At 38.1% G+C, this 20,648-nt stretch overlaps 2 protein-coding genes across 7 annotated transcripts; both read left to right on the top strand.

Moving 5' to 3' along the window:
• The first annotated feature begins 743 nt into the window (after nucleotides 1-743).
• On the top strand, nucleotides 744-3,998 carry LOC116191301 (acetylornithine aminotransferase, mitochondrial). The gene is made up of 4 exons (XM_031520246.1): nucleotides 744-908; nucleotides 1,578-2,020; nucleotides 2,481-2,915; nucleotides 3,067-3,998. Exons 2-4 carry the CDS (start codon nucleotides 1,601-1,603, stop codon nucleotides 3,607-3,609), a joined length of 1,398 nt encoding a protein of 465 aa, XP_031376106.1. The 5' UTR covers nucleotides 744-908; nucleotides 1,578-1,600; the 3' UTR covers nucleotides 3,610-3,998.
• A 6,709-nt stretch (nucleotides 3,999-10,707) lies between these two features.
• LOC116196203 (puromycin-sensitive aminopeptidase) lies at nucleotides 10,708-20,477 on the top strand. Of its 6 annotated transcripts, none has more exons than XM_031525850.1 (33): nucleotides 10,708-10,855; nucleotides 11,503-11,574; nucleotides 11,695-11,739; nucleotides 11,849-11,989; nucleotides 12,082-12,157; nucleotides 12,253-12,329; nucleotides 12,487-12,600; nucleotides 12,701-12,775; nucleotides 12,901-13,008; nucleotides 13,360-13,572; nucleotides 13,837-13,898; nucleotides 14,023-14,050; nucleotides 14,127-14,213; nucleotides 14,336-14,361; nucleotides 14,483-14,546; nucleotides 14,637-14,717; nucleotides 14,816-14,863; nucleotides 14,964-14,982; nucleotides 15,161-15,165; nucleotides 15,273-15,284; nucleotides 15,365-15,421; nucleotides 15,531-15,640; nucleotides 17,094-17,174; nucleotides 17,481-17,664; nucleotides 17,769-17,917; nucleotides 18,016-18,154; nucleotides 18,485-18,631; nucleotides 18,715-18,796; nucleotides 18,924-19,099; nucleotides 19,495-19,605; nucleotides 19,716-19,832; nucleotides 19,925-19,996; nucleotides 20,087-20,477. In XM_031525850.1, the coding sequence occupies exons 4-33, from the start codon at nucleotides 11,927-11,929 to the stop codon at nucleotides 20,165-20,167; spliced, it is 2,664 nt and encodes an 887-aa protein (XP_031381710.1). In that variant the 5' UTR covers nucleotides 10,708-10,855; nucleotides 11,503-11,574; nucleotides 11,695-11,739; nucleotides 11,849-11,926; the 3' UTR covers nucleotides 20,168-20,477. The 6 variants fall into 6 exon arrangements, with proteins under 6 accessions (XP_031381710.1, XP_031381719.1, XP_031381686.1 ...); XM_031525859.1 differs by having other exon boundaries at nucleotides 10,714-10,855; nucleotides 11,506-11,574; XM_031525826.1 differs by lacking the exon at nucleotides 10,708-10,855 and adding an exon at nucleotides 11,058-11,284 and having other exon boundaries at nucleotides 11,506-11,574.
• The last annotated feature ends 171 nt before the right edge of the window (nucleotides 20,478-20,648 follow it).

Below are 20,648 nucleotides of genomic sequence, written 5' to 3'. Positions count from 1 at the left end.
CGAATAAAATCTAGCTCAACATGGTCCGAAACAACAGAATTTTGAGAATTCATGGGGAATAACTGCTGGCTCCGAAATGGTTTGCATGTCTGGGCCTTGGCTGAATTTTAAAACTAACAAGAAACAATGCTGGCAGGTGCGAAAGACCACTGCTAACTGCGACAGACCAACTCAAAATACTCTGCCAAAACAGAATGCCCGTAGTGGCTCTAGGGTGATCTTTCCATATGCCTTGACTCCACAGAGTGCTAAAGGACTTCTGTCAGCGGCCTTGATCAGGACGAAGTTCGCGTATGCAAAAGCAGTACCCCCAAAAAAAAAAAAAAGGGCAGTAAGCAGCCTAGCAGAATCCAGAGGTAGAAGCTGTTGCAGTTGATCTTGTTTCCCGAGTTACAGGACGGAAACCGACGTATACATGCTTCAGCAGTTTGTTGAACTCATGAAGGACAAAATAAATCAAAACTGCAATCCCATGAGTGTCACACGAACGATGGTCATCCGGGCTAGAGGGCAACCAGGGAAAAAAAAAATCGAATCGGAACAAAGAGAAATTCTCAACTTGGATTGATTTCCAACCCATCTTAAGGTTTAAAAACAATAAAAACACTACCTTATGATTATCTTAGCCATAAATTGAATATAAGCAACGGAACAATAAACTTGACCTGTTGAGAGATGTCATTCAATAACCCTCCTGCCCTAAGCCCCAAAAGGACACCCATTTCATGGGGGGCGAGTCGGGCCCAGAGCCCCCCATGAAATGGGCCTGAAGAGCCGATTTAGCTAAATCACCATCACGGCAATTTCAGTCAGAAAAGAGCCGAGCAGCAACCACCCGCCCGCCCCCCAACCTTCTCCCTTTTTCCCGCCGCCGCCCTCCCCGCCGTCGGGGCCTCGCAGTTTGTACGGTATGCCTCCCATACAGTGATTCCTGGGAGCTCAGGGCTCTAATCTTTTTTCCTTCTCTCACGATTGCTTGCCTTCTGTGAACTTTTGGTGAAATTCGGTGGGTTTCTGCTGTGGATTGGGGTGACGAATCGGTCCTTCCGAAATGAATGATGTGTTTGTGGTTGCGGTGCTCAGATGAGGCTTCCACCATCGGTTCATTTTCTGCTTAAGAAATCTTCTCTTCCTTAGTGGAAGTATTATGCTGTGAATATTGAAGAATGTGACTTCCATGATGAGCTATAAAGTTAACGTGATCATTTGTTCATTATGAACTATACATGAAACTGTGGTCTGGAATAAGCTTGCTTGGTTGATGGGAAGAAGGCTTCTTTTTCAATTCCTTTGTCTTCTGAAATTTCTGATGGGAATAAACTGTGGTCTGGAATAAGCTTGATTGATTGCGTGATTTCCATCACCGCCAGAGTAACCTTTAGAAAGATTTTGAACATCGAGTAGTTTTTTTTTTTTGTCTAACTGTGATAATCATTGAACTTCGGACCCGAGATTGGACGAAGAGGACATATTGTTGTATGTAATGCAGGGCCAAATTTGGCAGAGTAATGTCATGTTAAGGTTGCTGCAGTTCAAAAGATTTTTGTTAGAAAGTTGTCTCTGTTGTTGATTTGCAGAGTGAAGATCAATTGTTCGCACAATGAGCTCTACGAGAATTTCACTCAACCAGTCAACACTCAATATGTGCTATATTCGCCGACAATTCCTCCCGGACAGAGAGAGATCATTAAATGTCAAAATTAGCAGCGGGAGAGTAACTCGCGCGTCTCTTAATGTGGAGGTTGAATCACCTGTCGAGAAGGCAGCATCCAATAAGAGCAAGGAAGCGATGGAGGCGGCAGCAAAGTTTCTAGTAGGCACCTATGCGAGGGCGCCCATTGTGCTTAGCAGTGGCAAAGGAAGTAAATTATATGATTTAGAAGGGCGAGAGTATTTGGACATGACCTCAGGAATTGCCGTGAACTCCCTGGGGCACTCAGACCCTGATGTGGTTAAGGCAGTGATCGATCAAGCAAATACTTTGGTTCATGTCAGCAATGTGTACTACTCTGTCCCTCAGGTCAGCACGTCTCCTGTTGTTTACGTTATGTTTGCGGGTTTGATGTCATCAATTAATAAGTCATACAGGTAGCTGAGGAAATGCATTGAATGATTATTGCACAACTCCAAAATTGTAATCCATTGATATCTTTCGCTAACTCAGAATGCGTCAGATGCAACTTTCATACTTTTTATGAGCAATCCAAAATTGGAAAACTAGGGGACCTTAGATATGGGTATGCCTATTTAGAATTAGAGAATTTGAGAAACTTTGGACCATGTTAGTAAACGAGAAAGATATAATGAGAGGATAAATGATTTGCATTATGATGGCAGCGTGTGTGTTCTACATCTCTCCAAAGAAACATTTTTAGCATATCTACTTATGCCTTGTTGGAGATTTCAAAGTCAGCTATTCTTGTCTGATCGATTCGATAAAATATTCCAGCACTTAAAATGTATTGTTACTATTGCTGTAGATAGAGCTTGCCCGGCGACTTGTGGAGAGTTCCTTTGCTGATCGTGTCTTCTTCTCAAATTCCGGAACAGAAGCAAATGAAGCAGCTATCAAGTTTGCTCGGAAGTTTCAGAGGCATTCAAACCCAAACGAAAAGGAACCGGCCACAGAGTTCATAGCCTTCACAAATAGCTTCCATGGGAGGACAATGGGAGCCGTTGCTTTGACAAGCAAAGAGCAGTATAGGTCTCCTTTTGAGCCTGTAATGCCTGGAGTCACTTTTGTAGAGTATGGGAATATACAGGCCGTAAAGGAAGTAATACGAAAGGGCAAAACTGCAGCTGTTTTCGTGGAGCCTATTCAGGGCGAAGGAGGCATACGTAGTGCAACGAAAGAGTTTCTGCAATTTCTTCGAAGTGCTTGTGATGATGCTGGAGCTCTTCTGGTCTTTGATGAGGTAATGAACACACCAGAAGCCAATATATATGTACAAAATAATAAATAATAAATAAATAAAAGGAAAAAGGAAGGAATCTGGCGCCATACTGTGCTGGTGGTTTTGAAACTGAATTATTATGTCCTCTTAATAGTCGTAATCTTACTTATAGGTTCAATGCGGGCTCGGTCGAACTGGTTGCCTCTGGGCACATGAGGCCTATGGTGTTTTCCCCGATATCATGACCCTCGCGAAGCCTCTCGCTGGAGGAATGCCCATTGGAGCTGTTCTGGTGACTGAAAGAGTCTCTTCCGCCATAAACTACGGAGATCATGGAAGCACATTCGCAGGTGGACCGCTGGTGTGCCAGGTCGCTCTGGCAACTCTCCACAAGATCTCGAATCCCAATTTCCTATCAAGTGTCACGAAGAAAGGCGAGGGCTTCAAGCGGAAACTGGCCGAGAAGCTGGGAGGGAAACCGCACGTGAAGGAAATCCGTGGGCTGGGCCTGATCATAGGTATAGAGTTAGATGTGTCTGCATCGCCTCTTGTAGACGCTTGTCGAGAGTCAGGCCTTCTGGTTCTAACAGCAGGCAAAGGGAACGTGGTGAGGTTCGTCCCTCCATTGATCGTGAGCGAGCAGGAACTGGACCAGGCTGTCGAGATTCTCACGAGCTGTCTGCCCATTCTTGATGAGAGCAGCAGCTCAAACTAGTAGAAAATCCTGCAGAGTTCAAGTAAGTGCTTCTGGGACCGGTAAGCAGAGGCTGCTAATTTTACCATTGATCATATGTACGCTGGAGGTCACTTACAAGAATAAATCATGCTCGGCAAATGGTCAGTCGGTGGAATCATTGGATGCTTCTGCTATGCCTTTGAAGATGATTATGTTGTATACTAGTAATTCGTATTTCATGTTGCTACCTGATCCCGAGTCTTCTTTTCATCTCGCGGAAGTTTCTTTTAGATTTCTGGTGCTTTCATCTCTTGATAGCTCAGGAACACTTCTCTTGAAACTTTGCTTGACAATGGGCTTTCTGAGCATACTTCCAGCAACTAATTGCCGAGCACTGGAATACAAGACAGTCCATTTCGGCATCGAAATTAATTACGTAGAATTGTTATTCACGGTAAAAGTCACTTTCAGTCGGGTCGCATATAATCTATATCGATTGACTGGTTTATTTTATGTAACCGGACTGGCTTACGTTGCATTCCTTGAGTTTTTCCTTAGGCGTACATTTATCGCTTTGGAAATGAAATTAAATTTAACTTAGCTTAATTTCATTTTATTTTTTTCTCTCAATTTAGTAACACAATCATTACTTTTTTTTATATATTTTTTTTCAATATAATAATTAATTATCTCACGTACTTTTTCTTATTTATTATTACAATTAATTTTTTAATATTAAATTTATTCAACTATTCATCACATTTCCCTCAATTCAACAATACAATCATTACTTTTTCTATTTTTTTTTCAATTTTAACAATAATTTTTTTTAATTACATTTGTCTTCATTCCGTGAAATCAAATTAAATTAAACTTTACTCTATTACCAAACGCAAATTCTACCTAACGGACTTGGTCATTTATTGTTAGGCGACATTCTCGGGTTGTTACCCCACGTCTTTCTATTGTTTAATTTCCTTGTTTGCCTTCGGCCCCAAGCCTACCCAAAAAAAAAATGACGATAATAAATTTGAATATTTGCTTGATTTAGATAATCATTTCCTGCGTGAAATAATTAGTATATAGCACAATTAAAGATACTAAAATTTCTTATTTGTTTTGAATCAGTTGTTGGAAAATTATATGTTAAGATACTAAAATCATCGAAATTCTAAAAGCTTTATTTCATCTCTCAATTTCATTAGAATTTATTTATTTTTACTATTTTACATGGCTGAGAAAAATAAGTAATGAAGACAAAGGAAAGATAAACTGGATAAAATAAGATACTTAGATGCAAGAAATCAAATGGGGAAAAAATGAAAGGAAATTATATAAAGAATGTGTGCGCGCGCGCGCGTGTATACGAAGGAGGTGTACGGTACTCATATAGTTTGCTATGACATGCAAGCTTTCACTTTACTAGTTTATATACACGCACGCACACATAAAGGAGTTACTAAAAAATAAAACTCGAACAGTTTGGAGAATAAATCAAAAGCATTCTCATAATAGATGTATTTGGACTCCAATGTTGGATGAGTCATAAAAAAAATATGTTGGATTTCTGAGGAATAACCGCTAGTTCTTAGAACTTTTTTGTATTCAAATATGTATTCGATTAGTGTAAGATAACAATTACTTTGAAATAGAAATGAAATTATATGTGGCAATGGTGGCAATGGTGGCCGTGGTATTGATGGACGTCAGCTTTCCTAAGAGGCCACGGATGCCGATGATCTTTGATGGGTATAGTTGGCAGTTATGGTTGGTGGTAGTCGGCAATCGCAGTGGTCGATAGCGGTTGATGGTATTGGCTTGGTTATAACCTTCTTCTTTTTTCTTTTTTTTTTTTAATAATCCCTATGGTCACTTGAACCTATCAACGGATTAGATCGTCGACGTGGTGAGGAAGATATGGGATCGCATAGAATGCTACTCTCTCTATTCAATGGAATTCTAATAACAGCTAATCATTCATTGGGCTCAAATTATCATGAACAGTAGGCCCAATGGGCCGAGAGGAAAACAAACAGCCCAAGTGTGGATCCAATGCTCGGCCCCAATTACACAGTAAGATTTTATCTCTTCTTTTCACATACTAAACCGTGTCCAAGAGCTCACTACCGCAAGCCCAATATGACCCATTAATTATTGTAAGCTTCATGTTAATTAGCGTGATTAGTCTGGGTGAGCCAATCTTTCAAATTACCTTGTAGCCTGCTTTCTATATTTATATCTCTATACAATATACTAAAATCCAATTCTCCTCGTGTGACATATTGGGTAAGTGCTAACAACGCCGCACCAAATGGCGCAATATTGTGATGCTACACCTTATTTCTCGAAATTGAAATGACTTGCAGTTATGAAAAACAAAAAGATAGTATATATAAATTGCCTCATTACCAATTGCAGACTCATTCTCAAGAGTTTGTTTAAGACACTTCCTAAAAGTTGAAGCCACTTATTTATCTTAACATTTTGCTTGAGATATTTCTCAGAAGTTAGAGCCACTAGGTTCTCACAAAATTTGTTTATCTTTGTTTTAAATTTTACCATGTTGAGCGTGGAAGTCAATTTTCATATCGGGATTGCACTATAATTTTAATGTGAGAGTAGAAATATTTCACAATGATGGAGAGAAAGCCATCCTACAATGATGGAGGGAGAGTCATCCTTCATATATTGGGGCCATATCAGTCCTTTTGATTAAAGAATTGTGAATAATGTTCATTCATTAAATCAAATGCTTTGTAAGATTGTAAGATTATAGGTCAGGACCATATTGATCTTTCGGAATTACGTGCTCTTAGACATTCATAACATTTTTTTAAAAAAGCATAAAGCAATTGAAAATTTCAGCTTCTAAATGTATTCAAAGAAGAGAATATTTCAAAAAATTTATCACTTGTTGTCATTCCATTAATAAGTAAATATATTCATAATTAAAAAAATAAAAAAATCATTTACAATTATATAAACTTAAAATCAATTTAAATATTTTGATTCATAGCTAATCATATATAAAAGCTCAATTAAGTAAATTTTTCATTCAAGTGATCGGATCATTTTATTTTAAAGTATTCAAATTTATAAAAACTAATGCATGAAATATCAATTATAATAAAGAAAAATCAAATAATAAAGTTTATAAGTTTTGATTGACTTGTGGAGTATTATTCTTTCTTAAAATAAAACTAACGTTTTGATCTAAAAGTATTCAAATTGTTAATAAATTTCATAGGAATTAAATTGATAATCACGATTATGTATATATACTACATGAATTCCTTACTTGAAAACTTTTGATATATATTTGATATATCTTATTCGATCACAAGTCTAAATTTACCACATTAAAATTTATACAATATAAAAAAATAAACATTTACATGTTCATATAAACTATACATTTTTATAAATTATTATTTTTCATAATTAAATTTTTATAATATATTTTCTTTACAAATTGTATATTTAAATAATTCTAAAGAATAAAACCTTTGGCTCATAACTCTAGCCCACGCATATGCGGAGGCCCATAGTCTAGTTCAATTTAACTAACAAAACAAATGCCACGGAAATCTTATAAATCTTATGCACCAAGTCGCAAAAATTTAGCCTTCTATGAGGAAAACTATGCCAGCCATGATCTCATTCGAACGTCAAAACCTTATGCATTTTATTCTTTCTTTTTCTTTTGTTCTTTTTCAATACTAATGAGGGTTTCATTCATTAGTTTGAAAGGTACAGAGAAAAATGCTCAAAAAAATTACAAGATAAGGACAATAGAAGGAACCTCATAGGCTAACCATGAGAAAAATACAAGGCAAAAATCACCAAAATAATTCAGCTCAAACATTGCAGTTAAACCCTCAAAAGCCATGATCTAAACCTACTACCGGCCATAAGGATCCCCAATAAGGACTGAAATGGGTCCTTTGATCCATTCAATAATCCTTCTTCAATTCTCAAGAATCTGCTTCAGACCTTCGAGGAATTTCTGAAGCCGAGCTAAAAAGCAAGGCCTCAAGCGTATTTGTTCTCGGATTTTGGTGAAAGGGGAAATGTGGTTTCCAACTCCTCTGTGGAGAGAAAACTAGAGGACATTTTTTCCTTTTCAAATCCTATGTAGATTCTTTTGGTAATGTCTTCCGTATAAGGATTATGTGTATAAAAGAGATTCACTCACTGAAAGCAATTAATCAATGAGGAAAGATATTTCATTAAATGAAGAAGATAGATATAATGATAAGATTACACAGAAAAAAGAGAAACAAATAACTCAAACTAAAATTACAGAAGATGGCTTACTCTGCTTTCTATCGTGGTAGTTTAGGCTCTTAATGCAGGTGTGAGGTAGCCTAATGACAATGAAGAAGGACTACAACCATGTTGAGGCGCTGGAAATGAATGGCTGTGGGATGAGGGCGAGACCTTTTGTTAAAAGACTAATGGAGTCGTGACTGTTTCGTTGATCTTATAATCCTACCGCCACAGACTTTGAGCTTTGAATCATTGAGGGAGATCACGTTGCTATTACAAACTCGGGATATCTAAATTACTCTTATTCCTAAAGATAAAAGCTTGTATGAGCTGTGAAATATGCAAAGATTTTGTTTGTTGACGAAGTCGTTGGTGTCAAAAGTCTATGGGATCTTATGGTATTTATAGATTTTCCTCCTACCATGGTGGTCACAAATTCTCTCCCTGATCCTTTGAGAACGTGAGTTCTTTATTATCCAATTGCTTTCAACTGTAATCTTATCCCCACATGATAATTATCAAAAATTTTGATCCAGTCCACCTAGATGATTCTTATCTCCTTAAGTTGTAACTACCCAATAGTTGCTACTCAGAGACAACGTCGTCACTGCTCAGATTCTAGAGACTAGGCAGTCACAGAACCTGAGTAATGAAGCGCCATGTACAGTCATGTCTAGATTTTGTCCATTTACAAGCTTAGAATTTGAATCCATTCATCGCTTTAAAAGCAATGTCATCCTTCTGGGGTTTCACCAATGTTACGCCGATGCCCTCAGACTTTCATAATCTACATAAACGCTCCCTACTTGTATAATGACATGATTGGATCATGTGGCAAGGCTCTGCAAATTATTTTATTCTGGTAACAGTACTTCAGCGCTATATCGAGCTTACCACACCATCAGAAAGACTGCGATAAAAGCACCTTGGAACCTGAATACAACCACAGAAAGCTGAGAGTGGCTGGATCTTTTGGGAGATAGCCTTTTACGGGCGGATCACGACTAAATTGGGTTGTAAGAGCTCATAGGCTGCTGATCCAGACCTTCGAGGATTAGATTTTGCTTGGTGATAATTTAGCAGAATCTGCCACCAATCTTCATGGATTAAGGTTTACTCAGTGAGAATCAATCAACTTGAAGATATGGCTCAAATTTTGGTGGAGCCACCTGGATCAGTCAAGTAGATCTGAGAGTATAGAGCACTGATCTTCAAGGATCTTAGGCGCCATCTCAGCCAGAATTCTAGGTTATTGTCCATAGCATTGATCTTGTAGAGTTCAATTGGTCGGAGGTCTTCATTAGAGGGAGCGGAAGCAAAGGTTTATAGCCGCACACAGAGAGGAAAGTCTAACTTAAGTTAGTCATAGAAGATGGGAGAAGGGAACCAAACTAGGCCGGCTAGACAAAAGCCAGCGACATCTCCAGTGGAGGAAATATACAACCATCGGTAAAGGGTGTTAGACTTGTGCACCAAGGACGAGGGGAGAGGGCACTGGAGGCGCCCGTTTGGAGCTAGACGCACCGTTAAATGGGGTTAGATGGAGAAGATTCTATAAGAGAGGGGAGCATAGATAATAGTCCATTTTACATATTATTCAAAAATAAAAACATATATTATGATAATGATATGAAGACACCAAATCAAGATTAATAAATGAAATTTAAGGATCACAAAAAGTGATGGTCAAATGATTTTAAATTTACTTTTATATGGTTTAATAATTTCAAAGTCTTAGATTTGCATCTCCTCTATCCATTTGTATCATAATATTTACTACAGAATGTGCTCGACAAAAAAATTTGCTAAATGATGACTTGGGCTTGGTGATGGGAATATTGGTTTCTTGACCTATACTAAGCATTATTAGATAATGCTGAGCTGATGGAGTAGTGCTTGTGCTAGTTGTCAATCATATGATATATTTGTACTCGGCCACAAATATCATCCCTTGCATCTTTGTCGATACTTTATAGATATTAATCCTAAACTTATACCACAGTTCGACCACAAATACAACTATGTTAATAGGCTCCCCTGCTTATCCCGTCTAATCAAAGTCGCTTAATGCCCGTGATGCCAAGGAGGAGAGTCAACAACGTCAGAGTTAGCAACAACTACAGTTAGAGATCTTGGCTTTGTCCCTACTGCATCACTGAAGACAGAGAAGGGATACCCTGATGCTTTCTTTGGGTAATTAATGCAATGAATGATCTATCTACGTCTTCGATCAAGGCTCAGCCCTGAGATGGAGAGGTTTAATAAGATTCGTTTCGTTTTCTGATAACCGGAGGAGCATGGACTCGAAAGAATCAAGAATGCGATGAACCTAAGTTACAGAGGGAAGGAAAAGGAAGACGAACTGGGCGAGCATAGGAGAAGGGAGAAAGTATAAGCTCACCGAGAAAGAGAGCTGAAGGAGAGTTGGAGATGGAGGGGACCGGGGAGCCTTAGGAGCGTTGGAATCGAGAGCAAATGGCGATTGTCATAGAGCGAGAGAGAGAGAAAGATGGAGATTAGGTTTACCGTTCACGGACAGGAACAACATAGTATGAGATTGGGAATTTGGGAGTTCAACTTTACCCTTTCTTATTTTTCTTTTTTTAAAAAATAGTAATTATCACCCGATTTCGGATACCGGTTCCAGTTTCGGTTCCGAATACCTTGTAGGTGGGAACTGGAACCGAACCGATTTTTACCGGTTTCGTATTTTAATACTCTGATCCTATTATATTTTCAATACGAGCTACTCGGATCCTATCCGATTTCAAATATACCCGATATCCATGCATAGGCAACGACGTCACCACTAGTGCAGCCGCCTTTTTATTTAAAGAAAAGTGAAATTTAAGGGAAAAAAAATCCAACTGAAATTGTTTCCGAAATTATTATTATCTTTTTGCCGCATTTCCATAAAATATCTGATCCGTGGTGGGACAATTGTCTTTTCCGTTCCATCTTAGGTTTCGGTGGGATACTCGTTTTTCCTCTGCATTCATCGGATCATCAGAATCAGGTGATGCCTCGGAGTTTCAATCCCCCCCGATCATCCAATCAAACTCTGATTTTATCGTTGTGTTTCCCCGAGTCCAGGGTCAACAAATACTTTATGTATTTTACCGATCTTTTTTCCCTGAATTTTTCTGGTCCATAATTTGTATTATCCATTTATCGGTATAACTAAGTGAGCCAGTGACTGAAGTCTTTTACTTTTCGTACATCTTTTTCCTCAGAGGGGTCCTCCTGATCTTACTAGGTTTCCCTCTGGGTGTCTGTTGATTTCGTCAAAGATCGAATTTTTATACGAATTTCCAGCTAGTAATAGCAGAAAGTAATCCTTATAGCTTCTGGGTTTTTGTCGAATTGAATGGCTCGGTTGATTCTGCCATGCAAGGGTTCAACTTTGGCGAAGACTAACCTCTTCGGTTTGATCCCTTTTTCTCCTGTGATTACTGGAACCCTCCTCTCTTTCACAAAATAGTCTCCTCTTTCTTTGTGGTCTGCTGCTTTAGTGGGACGGTAGCCCAAGTGGGCGGGACTGTGAAAATGTTCTTCTGCATTTGTGTGTTTGGGCGTTAGGATATACAGGCAGCTGGGGCTGTACTTGGAGCAAGAACTTTGATTTTATCGCGTGGTTGAATGTGCTCTTTTCCTGTTTGCCAGCAGGTTCAATCTTCTCGGGCTGTTCCTTTGGCGAAGAGCCTCGTTCGGTACAGGCCCCTGTTGAGTTCAAAGGTATCCGTTCACTTTGCTCCCTGACTGGAAGCCTTATGCTTCCCCATTTTTTAGCTTGGCTATTTTCTGATTTTGTCCAATTATTACAAAAAATGGATTGACCCTATCGGTTTTCTCTAGGTGACCTGTAGAAGGAACCGTGGGATTTTGAATCCATCATTGATAGTAAGTGCCGGTGAACTTCGGTTTTGCTTTATGTATCAATTTAAACCATTCAGATGAAGTATTTACCCCATTGCCTGATGGCGTATGTTTATGTTGTGTGTGGGCTTAGAGGAGTAGAGAAGCTAGTAAGAGATTAATTTGTTCGGTCGCCACAGAACCTGCACCAAAGCAAGTGGAAGACCCAAAAATGGAGGCCCCGAAAGAAATCTTCTTGAAAGACTATAAGTTGCCGGATTACTACTTCGACACGGTACAGATGGCTTAGTGAGATAAGAGTTCAAATTTTCCAAATTTTGGATGCAACACTCTGTATTTGCGGTACTAATGGAATCGTCTTTTCAGGTTGATCTGAAATTTTCACTGGGTGAGGAGAAGACAATTGTCAGTTCTAAGATTGCTGTGTTTCCAAGAATTGACGGTAATACTACAATCTGTCTCAGTTCTCGAGTTTTATCTGGTTAATTTACGAGTGGTGTCTAAGATTTTGATGATTGTCTCTGTTTCTGTGGCCAGGCTCTACTTCGCCGCTTGTTTTGGTTGGACAAGATTTGAAGCTGCTTTCAATCAAGGTCAACAACAAAGAACTTAAGGTGTGTAACTTTTTTGGACTGATTAATTGTTTGCTTGATACTCTACTCGCTTGCTGAGTTTTAATTTTCTATGTAATGCTTAGGAGAGAATTGTTTATATCGATAATATAGAGTTTCATAATTAGATGATTGGGGTGATAATGTTCTTCCTTTGCAGGAAGGAGATTACCATTTAGATGCACGAAGACTGACTCTTGTATCGCCACCAAGTGGTGCTTTCACTCTTGAAATTGATAATGAGATTTATCCTCATAAAAACACTTCCCTGGAGGTGAAAATATTTCACTTCATAGTCTTAAGTTTTTCTTCTTGTTACATGCTAAACTTTTGTTGCGTAATCTTCTCTTCTCTTTTATCTATTGTTTCTTCAGGGCCTATACAAGTCGTCTGGGAACTTCTGCACGCAGTGTGAAGCAGAGGGTTTCCGGAAAATTACATACTACCAGGTCTGAAGTGCTTGCCATCATTCCATTAAATTGTTTTATCCCTTCATTCTTTTTTTTCATTTATATAGTACATATTTTGTTGAGAAAAATTATATTGATGACCGTTAGTTTTCACATGCCAACAGGACCGCCCTGATATTATGGCCAAGTATACATGCCGTATTGAAGCTGATAAATCCTTATATCCTGTTCTCCTGTCCAATGGGAATCTTATTGAGCAAGGAGACCTTGAGGTAAATTTGACATGTCACAGCACCGCAATGTTGTGTGATTTCTAGAAAGTTAGTGACAAGTTGGTGAGAAAGAAGGTTAAAGGATGGAGCGATTTTGTGAGAGAAATTCAAATCCATATCAAGTTAAAAATTATCTAATCAGTGGCATATACTTTTTCCTGTAGCTTAATGGACTGACTCTTTTTTTTTTTTTTTTGCTTAATTGGTTATATAGAGGTCGATACACCGTCTCTCTGCTCTTTCTGCATTCCTCTCTCTTGTTTATCTTTGCTCACTAATATCTTGGCACTTAATCATTTTGGAGTTTTGTCAAACAGGCCATTTATATGTTATCACATTTTTGTGGAACAGGGAGGCAAACATTATGTCCTCTGGGAGGATCCATTCAAGAAACCCTGCTACTTATTTGCCCTTGTTGGAGGACAACTGGAGAGTAGGGATGACACCTTCACTACTCGTTCTGGTAGAAAGGTGTCTCTTAGAATCTGGACCCCAGCACAGGATCTGCCTAAGACTGCACATGCCATGTACTCTCTCAAGGCTGCTATGAAGTGGGACGAGGATGTAAGTTTCTTGGCCTTTAGTCTAACTTTTCAGTTCACTAACAATGTTATGGTAGGTTTAAAAGATGTATTACGGTTTGTTTGGCTTGGGAAAACTTTTAATATCTTTCCATTGTGCTTTTTGTATCTACTTTGAAGTATAAATGAAATGGGGAAAAGAACTCCACCTTGTAAATGGTGATGCAACATGTATTTCCTGCATTTTCCTCATAATTTCCAGACTGCTGCTCCTTATTCCTCTAATGGGTTGAGCTGTGAATCATAGGTTTTTGGTCTTGAGTATGACTTGGACCTCTTCAATATTGTGGCCGTTCCAGACTTCAACATGTAGGTTACTCTCGTCAGATTTTTTGTCTATCTACTGTATTGGTGTCAATCATGTACTAGAGTTTCTTTTATTCCTTCCTGTTGGGGTAGTTGATTTTCATTTTTCTCTTTGCTTGTTGACCAGGGGAGCTATGGAAAACAAGAGTCTCAATGTAATTTTGTTCCTCTCTCTCTCTACCTCTGTTTTGCTTGTATTGTGTAATCATTGTGTCAGTTTCTTCTTCACAGATTTTCAATTCCAAACTTGTCTTAGCATCTCCAGAAACCGCTACAGATGCGGACTATGCTGCAATTCTTGGAGTGATTGGCCATGAGGTTAGCTTTTTGCTCCCTATAGAGAGAGAAAAAAAATCCTTTTATGAACTTAATTAACAATAATTTAAATTTATGTGGATTTGTCTGATTTAAACTTGGATGTTAATTTGTCTTTCCTGCAGTATTTCCACAACTGGACTGGCAACAGGTTAGAGAGATAGCTCCTTTTCTGCTTGTTGATTTATCAAATGAAAGTATACCTGTCATGATTTTCTGATAATGTTAGTATCCATCAATCCAAAAATTTACAAAATTTAAGTCAATTGCAGAGTCACATGCCGTGACTGGTTCCAACTTAGTCTGAAGGAGGGTCTCACAGTTTTCCGTGACCAGGTACAATCTATTTTTGAGTTTGAAGTTGTTTTTTTTTTTTTTTTGTTTATCAAGCTGTTCATGCATGTTCTCATTTCTTATGATTGGCAGGAGTTCTCTTCAGATATGGGGAGCCGAACTGTGAAAAGAATTGCGGATGTGTCAAGACTCAGAAATTTTCAATATCCACAGGTTCTTTATTTAACCTTGTTCTAAAGTCACCTGATTATCTATTTGTCAAATAGTTTTCTTTTCTTCTTCTATGCTTACTTTGTGTTCAAAATTTTCAGGATGCAGGTCCCATGGCTCACCCTGTACGGCCGCATTCCTACATCAAGGTGTTGCATAAATAAGATAGTTGTTGTCTTCGAGAGGTTCTTCATTCATCTTTCCTTTTGTATTCTTTTAATGCTTCATTCTCTTTCCTCATCTTGACAGATGGACAACTTCTACACAGGCAAGTTTCTTCTCTTCACGCTCCCAGAGGAGTAAAATAAATTTGTTCAACTATATTTTTTCATTTCGTACTTTCATAATGAAAGTTCTTCCTGTACCTTTAACTTTATGAGTCTTTTTATTTGGCAACCATGTTGGTGGCTAACTCTAACCGGGGATTCATGACCTTCAACATGCAGTTACGGTATGTTTTGCATTTTTTTCCAGCACGTATTTGCCACAATCTGCTGTTGGTTTTTACTATTATTGTTTCTAATCATCCTTTCATGTTTTTCTTTTGATCTTCTACAGGTTTATGAGAAGGTACGACTTTTTCCATATATCTAAGTGGTTTATGTTTTCTTGTAAGATATATCATTAAATTTACCATTGAAATTGTCCAGGGAGCTGAAGTTGTCAGGATGTACAAGACATTGCTGGGAAGCCAAGGGTTTCGCAAGGTATATTGAGATAATGAGTCCTAAAATCTACTGAGACGTCAAATTTTGAGTTAATGTATCCCTTCTCTATCTTGATCAAAGATTCTCAGCTCAATTCTTTGACTCTCAGGGCATGGATCTTTACTTTCAACGACATGACGGGCAAGCTGTAACCTGCGAAGATTTCTTTGCTGCGATGCGTGACGCAAATGGCGCAGATTTCTGCAATTTCCTGCTATGGTACATATATGATTACATACAAAATACAGCTCCGTTATTACTTGTATGGCATGGAAAGTTAGAAACCCACAGGTGTTTCCTGATTGATTTATATGCTAGGACTTGCTACACCATACTAGTATGCATTCTTATCCATAAAAAGAAAAAAAAAAAAAGCCTGTATGCATCCTTGGGTACTTTCCACAAGCTTATACTTAATGAATTCGTCGCTTAACCTCGTATTGTAGTAAACTAGTATTAAAAACCCGCACTTCACGACGGATTTATGTCAATCACTATAATTATTTATGTTTGACTAAAATATTCAAAAACTTGTTGATTTGATTAGCCAATAAATTATATAATTAAATAAATGACTAATAACATAGAGATTTTAATTAAAAATTAAGAAATTGTATGTTTGTAGAATCATATGTAAGGAAATTATTATTTCCCTTTTTTTTTGCAAAACAATAATGTCAAAGTACTAGTTTTTACCTGCATTGATCGTATATTAAAATTTTATAATAAGAAAGTGAAGTGAAAATCATCTTTAGTCCTTAATATTTGACTATATTTCTATTTTGCGGCCTAAAACCTTTTTTGACCTTAACATTATTCTCATCTCTGTCTTGTTTATTCACTTGTAGTCCTCCATCAATTTTCCCGGCAATTTACTTTCTGTAAATAAAATTTTAATTTTTAAAAATTTAAAAAGCGAAAAAACCACTTTTAGTTCGATAAATGAAAAGTGCAGGCAAATTGAGTCGACTCAATTGCTAGGCCTTTTTAGTTCATCGACAATCGATAAGTTTTTTAATTAAATATTGAGTATACAGGTAATTAAAGCTTCCAAGTTTAATTAAAATTTACCAGCCAGCATCAACCTATGATTTCAACTAAAGTTTCTCCTACAAAGGTAGGTTTTTATTGCATGTAGAAAGATAACTTTTTTTTGAAACTTGTCCATCAAGTGTTTCCAAAGAGCACATGATTCCAAAGTTCATGTGAAAAAAAAAAAGGAAAAGTGAATTATGGGAAGAAATTTGTAAGGGTGCAAAATAGTAAAAAATAAATTAGGTAATTCTTCTTTTTATAGTACCTATAGGGTTCTTATATTAGTACTTGATCGATAGTAACCTATAGGAGCTACTTTCATGAAACAAATAATATTTATAGTACTTATAACTTTTATATAATATATTAAAAATTTAGGTTGAGTGAATATATTGAAACCTCACTCTGGAGAGTAGGTTTCTTTGCTACTTTCCTCTTATAGAGCTTGTTGCAACTCTACTTTAGCTTATATAGAAGATACTTAGAAACTTGGTACTCTGATGATCCTTGCTGTCTGTTCAGTGGCTTCTAGCTATGCTATTCCTGATTTTGGTACACTCTTCTACTACTACATGCTTTTAGGAAATTGGATAATTTAACAAATGCTTATGTGTTCCATAACACTATGCTAATGTAGGTACTCCCAAGCAGGGACGCCTTCCGTGAAAGTGATCTCGTCCTACAATGCTGATGCTCACACTTTCTCCTTGAAGTTTAGGTGTGAAGACTTTCTCTCAATCTGGGTTTGTTTGGTCCCATAAGACTTCAATTTCCAGTTTTTCATTCTTCTCATTGAAAACATTTGAAAAAAAGGAAAACCATTTTGGCTTGCATCTTAGAAGATTATTTACAAACCAATTGTATACTGCAGTTCAACATGTTCTTTTCCCCTTTATTTTCTTTCTCTCGGTGGTGATAAGGACAAAATTTCCTAGCTTTTTAAAATCTACCAGACCTTTTATTGTCGCGTCATCTTGTTTCTGATTTTCTCTCGGTACTGACTAGTTTTCTAATATTTTTACAGTCAGGATGTTCCACCGACTCCTGGGCAGCCAGTCAAAGAACCAATGTTCATTCCTGTAGCAGTTGGTCTTCTCGACTCAAGTGGCAAGGAGATGCCTCTCACCTCGGTCTATCACAATGGAGCACTGCAGTCTCTTGCAAGCAATGGTGGGCCCGTCTACTCAACAGTCCTTCGGGTGACCAAGGTACATCAAAATACTTTTCCTCACTCATGTTTAAATAATTATACTTGATCTTTACTATTTAATGGCCGGTGATAGATGACATGCTTGTGTTGATAATTGAGCAGAGAGAAGAAGAATTTGTTCTTTCTGATATAAATGAGCGGCCAATCCCATCTCTGCTACGGAATTTCAGCGCCCCAATTCGCCTTGAGACTGATCTTACTGACAGCGATCTGTTCTTCCTCCTTGCTCATGATTCTGATGAGTTTAATCGGTTTGTTACTGTGAAATCATCACATTTCTTTCCATGTTTCTGCTCTATGTTCTGGTGAATTTGACCAAGAGGTCTCCTCTTTTTGTTTCTGTGTTTAGTTGGGAAGCTGGGCAGGTATTGGCAAGGAAGCTGATGCTCAGCTTAGTTTCCGATTTCCAACAGAGCAAGCCACTAGTTCTGAACCAGAAGTTTGTCCATGGACTCCGAAGCATGCTTTGTGATTCAAGTTTGGACAAAGTATGTTCAATATCTTTCTCCTGTTGTGGGGTGGGGGAGGGTACTCTGTTTGGTTTTAAGGATTGGTTCTGGTCCTCTGTTTTCTTATTTTAAAATTCACTTAAAATTCCATATTTCTATAATTCTTTCTAAAAACAAAGTCAATTCTTCCATGCTATCACAAGGAAACTAATTCTGAAGTGCAGTCAAACCTTGTTACTTATTATTATTATTATTATTTTTTGGTATTTATCAAGAAAGAGACCAGTTTGTACTATACCATTTTACTGAGTTAGGATTTGCTCATGTCTTCTTTGGAGTGGTGGACTAATCGCATCCATTGGTGTTCAGGAATTTATCTCGAAGGCGATAACTCTGCCTGGTGAGGGGGAGATTATGGATATGATGGATATTGCAGATCCTGATGCAGTCCATGCTGTTCGAACTTTCATCAGGAAGCAGCTTGCGCAGGAATTAAAGACTGAGCTTCTGAGCACTGTATGTTTCTTTTATGGTGGATGAGCTTATCACAGTATCTGGATTCTCAATATTTCTTAATGTTTTGTCTCTGTCTTTTGCAGATTGAGAGCAATAGGAGCTCAGATGAATACGTATTTGACCACCCTAGCATGGCCAGGCGAGCTCTGAAGAACATTGCCCTCGGTATGTTGTTCAATATGGCATGGTTTTCTTCTGAGACTGAATTTTCTATCATTTAACTAGCATTATCTAGTGCATCTTTGTTATGCTAATTAATCATTTCTATCCACCTTGTTGACTTCCTCCATAGCATATCTGGCTGCTCTTGAGGATCCTGAGTTAACTGAGCTCGCTCTATGTGAGTACCGGAATGCCACGAATATGACTGAACAATTCGCAGCTCTGGCAGCAATAGCCCAGAATCCGGGTCAAAATCGGGACGATGTTCTAGCTGATTTTTACAAGAAGTGGCAGCACGACTTTTTGGTAATTCCTTCAATGCACGCCTTCCTCAGAGTAATTGTAAATCGGGATATTTTTGGATATCCTTACCTACTTCTGTTTCTCAGTCTGATGAGCAATACTGGAACTTGAAAATAACTGAAAACTGATGTTAAAAACCATGAAGAAAGAATATGTGTCCAGGAGAATGACTGAATACTGTGAGCCTTTCAGGGATAAAATGGGTTCCTAGGTTGCCACTTTCGGGTCAACTGAATGTTAAACTCATCTTTCTGATATTTGCCCCTATCATTCTGTATCGTTGAGCTTTTTATTGAGAATTTTTTTACATTTAGATGGAGAAAAGATTTCCCATTTTCTCCTCTTTTTAAAATGGCATGTTTCTCAGATTCTGAGCTTAAAATTTTCCATCTTCTCAGGTCGTGAACAAATGGTTTGCCCTTCAAGCAATGTCCGATGTCCCTGGTAATGTTGAAAATGTGCGAAAACTCTTGAACCATCCCGCTTTCGATCTGCGCAACCCTAACAAGGCAAGCTCCCTTCTTGTGAATCTCTCTCTTTCTTCCGGTACAAAACAAAATCCTTGTTTGAAAATGTGTCTGTTATGTTCATATGTTCTTTTTTATAAAAATGGAATCAGGTATACTCTCTTGTTGGAGGATTTTGTGGCTCTCCTGTTAATTTCCATTCCAAGGATGGTTCGGGCTACAAGTTCTTGGGGGAACTAGTCGTGCAGCTGGACAAGATAAATCCTCAGGTTTGTTAATTCTGACATATCCCTGATTTACCGTTTCTCGAGTATTGAAACATCGTCTTGAATCTCATTTTATCCTGCTGATTATTTATAAGGTTGCCTCGCGCATGGTATCTGCCTTCTCGAGATGGAGACGCTACGACGAGACCAGGCAAAAGCTCGCTAAGGTTTGAAATTTTTCATTCCCTATAGATTCTTGCCGTTATTATCGATTTTTTCCCTTACGTGTTTTCTTTTGCCCCCCCTTTTTACTGCAGGCACAGCTTGAGATGATCATGTCTACTAATGGACTGTCCGAGAACGTGTTTGAGATTGCATCAAAAAGCTTGGCCGCTTGATTGCTGTGCTAAAGATGTTAAACTGCTGCTACCTGGGTTTGCAGCAAAAATTAAAAATAAGAATAGCATTCATGCGACTGGTACAGTAGCGATCGTCCCTTGGGAACAGTCTTTTATGTTTGAGATTGTGATCCAATTTTGGGACACCGAATAGTTGAACATGTATAGAACATCTCTCCATCTCGTTAGATTGCAGTTTCGTGTTTTTTAATTTTCTTTTTCTCCCCGACTTCCCAAGCAGTGGGAAGAAGCTCATGAAGACGGTTTATGCTTTGAATTCGAAAAAAGGTTCCCATTATTGCTTGAAAAACTCGATTATGGCGGAGAGGAGAGATCCTTTACAAGGATATCACACAACCTATGAAGTTCTAAACAGGAAGATCCCTCAAGAAGTCCTCTGGTTATGATTAACGGCAGAGGGGATTATGGTTATGATTTAAAGTCAATTATGTGAGATTTTCTATGCGACAAAAGCCGGAGG

This window comes from Punica granatum, chromosome 1, assembly GCF_007655135.1.
Source record: "Punica granatum isolate Tunisia-2019 chromosome 1, ASM765513v2, whole genome shotgun sequence".
Taxonomy (NCBI): Eukaryota; Viridiplantae; Streptophyta; class Magnoliopsida; order Myrtales; family Lythraceae; genus Punica; species Punica granatum.
Note: the sequence above shows the minus strand (reverse complement) of the source record. Positions and strands in the feature narration are given on the sequence as shown.

What these genes read in the sequence shown, in the direction of transcription:
- LOC116191301 (XM_031520246.1), top strand. Translation starts at nt 1,601, where the DNA reads ATGAGCTCTACGAGAATTTCACTCAACCAGTCAACACTCAATATGTGC. An exon ending in TGTACTACTCTGTCCCTCAG is followed by an intron (nt 2,021 to 2,480) that starts GTCAGCACGTCT and finishes CTATTGCTGTAG; the next exon opens with ATAGAGCTTGCCCGGCGACT. An exon ending in CTCTTCTGGTCTTTGATGAG is followed by an intron (nt 2,916 to 3,066) that starts GTAATGAACACA and finishes TCTTACTTATAG; the next exon opens with GTTCAATGCGGGCTCGGTCG.
- LOC116196203 (XM_031525818.1), top strand. Translation starts at nt 11,207, where the DNA reads ATGGCTCGGTTGATTCTGCCATGCAAGGGTTCAACTTTGGCGAAGACT. An exon ending in GGCCCCTGTTGAGTTCAAAG is followed by an intron (nt 11,575 to 11,694) that starts GTATCCGTTCAC and finishes GGTTTTCTCTAG; the next exon opens with GTGACCTGTAGAAGGAACCG. An exon ending in TCTGAAGAACATTGCCCTCG is followed by an intron (nt 18,797 to 18,923) that starts GTATGTTGTTCA and finishes CTTCCTCCATAG; the next exon opens with CATATCTGGCTGCTCTTGAG.